The 5,538-nt window shown below is 46.4% G+C and overlaps 1 protein-coding gene across 1 annotated transcript; it reads right to left on the bottom strand.

Moving 5' to 3' along the window:
- Window positions 1-231: 231 nt before the first annotated feature.
- On the bottom strand, window positions 232-5,180 carry Cmtm2 (CKLF like MARVEL transmembrane domain containing 2). The gene is made up of 4 exons (XM_027939089.3): window positions 4,797-5,180; window positions 4,511-4,669; window positions 1,119-1,220; window positions 232-490 (listed from the first exon to the last, which is right to left on the bottom strand). The coding sequence occupies exons 1-4, from the start codon at window positions 4,935-4,937 to the stop codon at window positions 386-388; spliced, it is 507 nt and encodes a 168-aa protein (XP_027794890.1). The 5' UTR covers window positions 4,938-5,180; the 3' UTR covers window positions 232-385.
- Between the last annotated feature and the right edge of the window lie 358 nt (window positions 5,181-5,538).

Raw genomic sequence — 5,538 nt, 5'->3', positions numbered from 1 at the left:
AATGTGAACAAAATGTATGCATTCGTTTGTTTTCCAATCTCTTATTTTCCTCTGGCCCCTTTGGCTGGTCAGTGTTGACAAACACCAGTGTCATTGGTGTATCTGGTCCCCTAAACTCTCTGTGCCTTGGCCCAAGAGTGATCCCAGGGAGCCCTGGGTCTCAGGTCTCTCCCTCTGTACCATAACTTCCAGTAACTTTTGTTAAGTGAACCAAAGAATGTTTACATCAACTTCGAGTTTTAAAATTCATTTAAGGAGAAAATTCTTTTCCAAGAAGAGGAAGTTGTTAAAATGGAAAAGAAAACCATTCTAGAAAGCAGACCAGGAAGACAGTCCAAGTGTTTTGCTGTAAAATACACTTCCATTTCTGAAATGGGAATCTCCTTCATGACGCTGGTGGAGGAGCAGCTGGAGGGCCCTTCTTGCCAAAGTGTTTTCTTTGAAGACATAAATCGATAAAAGAAAACAGTGCTGCCACACCCATGAGGGCCTGGAAGACAAAAGGATCCTCAGAACATTGCAAAAAACATCCTGTTTTGTAATTCATCCACTGATGCCAGTTAACATATCCCCTTGTCCACTCAAACTTCCACACTGAGATTCTCTGAGTTCAATCCTCCCCTTCCCCTGTCCTTAAGTCTCTTTTTCTCTTTAGAACCAACCAGGCTAGGTGGTGGTGCAGGCCTGTAATCCCAGCTGCTCAGGAGGCTGAGGCAGGAGGATCACGAGTTCAAAGCCAGCCTCAGCAAAAGCCAGGCGCTAAGCAACTCAGTGAAACCCTGTTTCTTAATAAAATACAAAATAGGGCTGGGGATGTGGCTCAGTGGTCGAGTTTCCCTGAGATCAATCCCCAATACAAAAAAAAAAAAAAAAAAAAAAGTATTAGAACCAACCAGATGGGACCGTTTGCTCTGGGGTCAGCAGCTTCAAGAAGGAAGCCATTAACTTGGGTCAGCTCCCTGGGCATCATCTTTAACCACATGGCTTTTTCACTGGAAATATTTACCAACGTTAGTTTTAAACTTGGCTTTCATCTCAAGAATTTTTTTTTTGTGTGTGTGTGTGAAAATGAGCTCTTTCCTTAAATAAGGAAAACACCCCAGTCACTCAAGACTCACCACACCAACGACGTACTCCACTGGCATTGTTTCTCGACTGTGTATAGCAAAGAATATGCCGCCCATGAGGAACCCGAAGCAGCACAGGTCGTTGAGGAGGTCCTGAGAGTGGGAGAGAGAGTCAGCCTCTGAAGGGCCAATCCCCAGCAACAGCTGACCCAGCATAGCTTCCTGTTTTTCAAACTCCTGATTTTTAAAACCTATATATAACATATTAAAAGGTATATGTGGCCCAGGCTAGGTGGATATACCAGTGCCTCCCAGCTGGGGTCTTTGAATAGGGGAGACACACAACTGCCACCAGCCATCTCCTCTATAAAATCACGTATCTGGTCCCCCCACCACACATACGACTTCCTGGTGTTCCTTCTGAGGACTGCCTGGCATGCTCTTTCTGCTCTCAGGGCCTGCACTCTGGAGCAGGGGTGAGCTGCGTTGCTAGCAGGAGGTCCCTCACTGGGAGCCTGGAAGCTCTCTCTTCAGCCCTGCCCCTGCCTTTCTTCCTATATCCCCTTCCTATATTCCATCTTTAAGGCAGGAAGGCTGCCTCCTTCGTAGACCTTTCCCTCCATTCCTGCGGCTTCAGTCTTGCCCTTGCCATCTTCTTGCCTCCCTGGCCCTACTAATAAAGCTTCTTTGAGTTGGCCAAATGATGGCCATATCAGACCAGCCTCCCCTTCTAATGCTCCTGGGATGAGAGCCTGGGACAAAAACGTGCTTGCCCATGAGAGGCTGCCAATCCTGCAGTGTTTGGCTACACCACTTCCCCCTGGGTTTCCATCATGCCACCTCCACCAGATCACCAAGCCCTGAAATTTCATAGATATTAACATCTTGCAATATTTGCTTCACGATCTCTTAAAAACATGGAAGAGACCTTAACTTTATAGAATGAGCTACCATCTCACCCTCCCGTCCCTCTTCCTGTCCCTCCGTCTCCCAGAAACTGATATGCACTTTTCCTGAGTTTGAATATTCCTACATATTATATATTCATAAACAATATATTTTGTTTCAAAAGTTTAAATAAAGGTAGCATATTTTCTGACACTTGCTTTTTATTTATTTATTTTTGTTACTGAGGATTAACTCAGGGGCACTCAACCACTGAGCCACATCCCCAGCCCTATTTTGTATTTTATTTAGAGACAGGGTCTCACTGAGTTGTTTAGTATCCTGCCATTGCTGAGGCTGGCTTTGAACTCACAATCCTCCTACCTCAGCCTCTTGAACTGCTGGGATTACCATGCCCAGCCGACACTTGCTTTTTAAAGTTTTTAAGATTTATCCATATTGAGAAACATATTTATCACTGTTATCTGATGCAGTTTACTGTAGGAATGAACCAATAGAGAGAGAGTTTAAATGAACCAATAGAGAGAGAGAGTTCAAAAAAATCCTTCTTCCAAACTCTGCTGCAATGATGATCCCCCTTGTCTGTGCACCCCACCTACCCCTGCCAATCTCCTTAGCTAGGTTTTACCAAGCTTTGTCTCTGAAGTGCTAGTGGCGCTTACACTTGCACCAGCCATGAGTAACAGCTCCTGTCTCCCATGCTCCTGTCTCCCATGTCCTTGCCAACACCCAGGATCATCTGGATTATTAATGTATTTGCCAATCTGATAAATTGAAATGGTGCCTCCATGCTATTTTAATTTTGATGCCTTTGGTCACTAATGAATATTAAAATAATATTTAAAAAACATATGTTTTAGGTATGTGGACCTCCTCTTCACATCTCTTGTCCTATTTGAATATGGTTTGTTTTAAAATTTTTATGTCTTCTGTTGTAAAGTTTTAATTTTAAGGGATACATAGTCTGTCCCTCTCTCTTCTTATCTCCCGCAGTACTCCCAGGAACACTTGATGACTATTCTGTTCAACGGTTTTGTAATGCCACCTCTGTCACATATCAAGCCACCATATAATGGAGTCTAAGTTCTCTTTTCTATTTCTGTATTACTCTGCTCAGGCTGCCATAAGAAAATACCACAGACTGGGTGGCTTAAAAAGCAGACATTTATTTTCTTATAGCTCTAGAGGCTAGAAGTCCCTGATTAAGGTGCTAAAATTGGTTTCTGGCAAAGGCTCTTCCTGGCTGGAGATGACTTTTTCCCTATGTCTTCATATAAATGTGTGTGCATGGAGATGGAGAGAGGGAGAGAGAGAGAGAGAGAGAGAGAGAGAGATATCAATCTGATGTCTCTACTTACAAGTATATGATGCTATGGGATCAGGGTCCCTACCTTATCACTTTTAATCTTAATTACTTCCTTAGAGGCCCCATCTCCAAGTATAGCCACACTAGGAATTAGGATCTTGGCATATGAATTTGGAGAGGACACAAAAATTTGGGCTCTAACAATCTTATTAGATTTTTTTATCAGTCCCTGAGCTAGGAAATCTGAGGTCTTATTGGGCAAATCCATCCCTTATAATTCTTTTAATTCTTCCTTAAGAGTTTTAGAATTGCCTGGTAAAGTTCCATGAAAACTCCTATTAAGTTCTGAATTGAATTGTCATCTCTATGATAGCAACTCTTCACACCTGTGAATGTGGTGTATTTCTCCATTTATCTAGGTTTATCTTTGATGATCCATTAATAAAATTTTATAATTTTTACATAAGTCACTTACTTTTTGGCAGGTTCATTTATTTATTTGGTGGTACTGGGGATTGAATCCAGGGGTGCTCTACCACTGAGCTACATCCTCAGCCTATTTATTTATTTATGAATGAGATGGGTCTTACTAAGTTGCCCCGGCTGGCCTTGAACTTGTGATCCTCCTGCCTCTGCCTCCCAAGTTCCTGGGATTACAGGTGTGTGCTGCCACACCCGCCCCACAAGGATTATTATTGTCTTCATGTTATAGATGAGGAAACAGGCTGAGTAGATGCCCAGCAGTTAGGGGACTGCTTTGGGCTGACAGCCTTCTGAACTAAACATCCTTCATGGGAATACTCACAGGAGATGTAAGGCTGCTTTAGAAGTGATATTTTAAAGAAATTCTCATTTTATCTTATTAACTTACAAGTTGGTTGATTTTATTCTTTGAATTCTGCAATGATCTTCCCAATCAGTGTATGCCAGCAAACGGGTTAGGAGGAAGAGCTGGTGGTTGCATCTTTGCTTCCTTCAAAAACAGTGAAGCTTTTGACTGGCAATAAGAGTCCCCTCCCTACACAACCCACCCCAACACACACAGCTTGGTTTGGGGGAGCATTTTCTGCCTAGCTTTCCCCCACCTGCCTAGCTGCCCCTGCCTGGACCACATCTAGGTCCTGAGCACGAGCATGCGAGGTGAGGCTGTTCTGTTCAGTCACTTTCCAGTTGCTAACATAGACATAGGAAGGGCACACCAACCCGGCCTTTCCCACTGCCCCTCACTTACAGAAACTGGCCACAAGATGAAAACCAGGTATCTTTGGATGGCAAAGGTGTATATGATAATGAAGAAGAAAAAGATGAACACCTCCAAGGTGATGATGAGAGTCAAGGCAGGGTGCGCCGTGGCTGCGTTGAAGTATGCCAGTGCTAAGAACAGGCAGATCTGCGTGGAAAAAATATACATGAGCAGCTGCAGAGGGCTGTCCTTGACTCCCGAGCCCCTCCGAGGACCCCTGCAGCCAGCTCTTCCTCCTCCCCATCCCTGGCCTTAGAACCACGGTCCGTCTCACCACACTTATTAACTTGACCACTGCGTGCCCTGAGCGCCAGAACTCTTTGTTGCTGCTTTTCAATTCCCATTTGTAGCGGGTAAATCCGGTCCTTGTGCCCACTTCATCCACGGGCTCTTGCTTCTTGGCTTTATCAGCCATCTTTGGCAGGGGCCCTCGCCTTCTCGCGGCCTGCTAACCTCTCCTGCAGTCCGTGGCCAGGTCGGACCTGTTGGAGAGTCTGGTGCTACTGACCTCTCAGGGCGCCCCCAGCTTAGCTAACTGCCTTCATCAGCGAAAACCAACGCCTGCGCCCTTTCCGCGCGCGCCCGCCTGCCTCACCGCGTGGCCCTGCACAGGTCGCACCCACTCGGCGGCGGCCACATCCGCCCACCCTCCACCCAGGAGCCTCCACTGGGTCCCACTTCAGGGAGGAACTCTCCTCCTAGCGAGACTTTGCCAGGCAGCCCCAGGTCTGTGGGCGCCGCTCGCTCGTGCCTTGGGGCCCCGGTAGGCAGGAACCCTGGGGCCACGCCCTTCCCCGCAGCCTCCGGGGCTGGGGGCTCCGCCGGCGCAGTACCGTGCACAGTACTTTCACACAAGGCAACACCAAGAAGCAGAAGTGGTCCCGACTTAGCAGTCCTGATTTTATGTTCACATGGAGGCCGGATTGGATGACAGTGTGTGAGCTCAGGAGTAGCACGGAGGGAGTGGTTACACACAGACACAAACGGGTGGATCCGCGAAGGTGCTGGCACGACCT

Source organism: Marmota flaviventris, chromosome 18 (assembly GCF_047511675.1).
Source record: "Marmota flaviventris isolate mMarFla1 chromosome 18, mMarFla1.hap1, whole genome shotgun sequence".
NCBI lineage: Eukaryota > Metazoa > Chordata > Mammalia > Rodentia > Sciuridae > Marmota > Marmota flaviventris.
The sequence above is the reverse complement of the archived record's forward strand: the minus strand, read 5'-3'. Positions and strand labels throughout refer to the sequence as shown.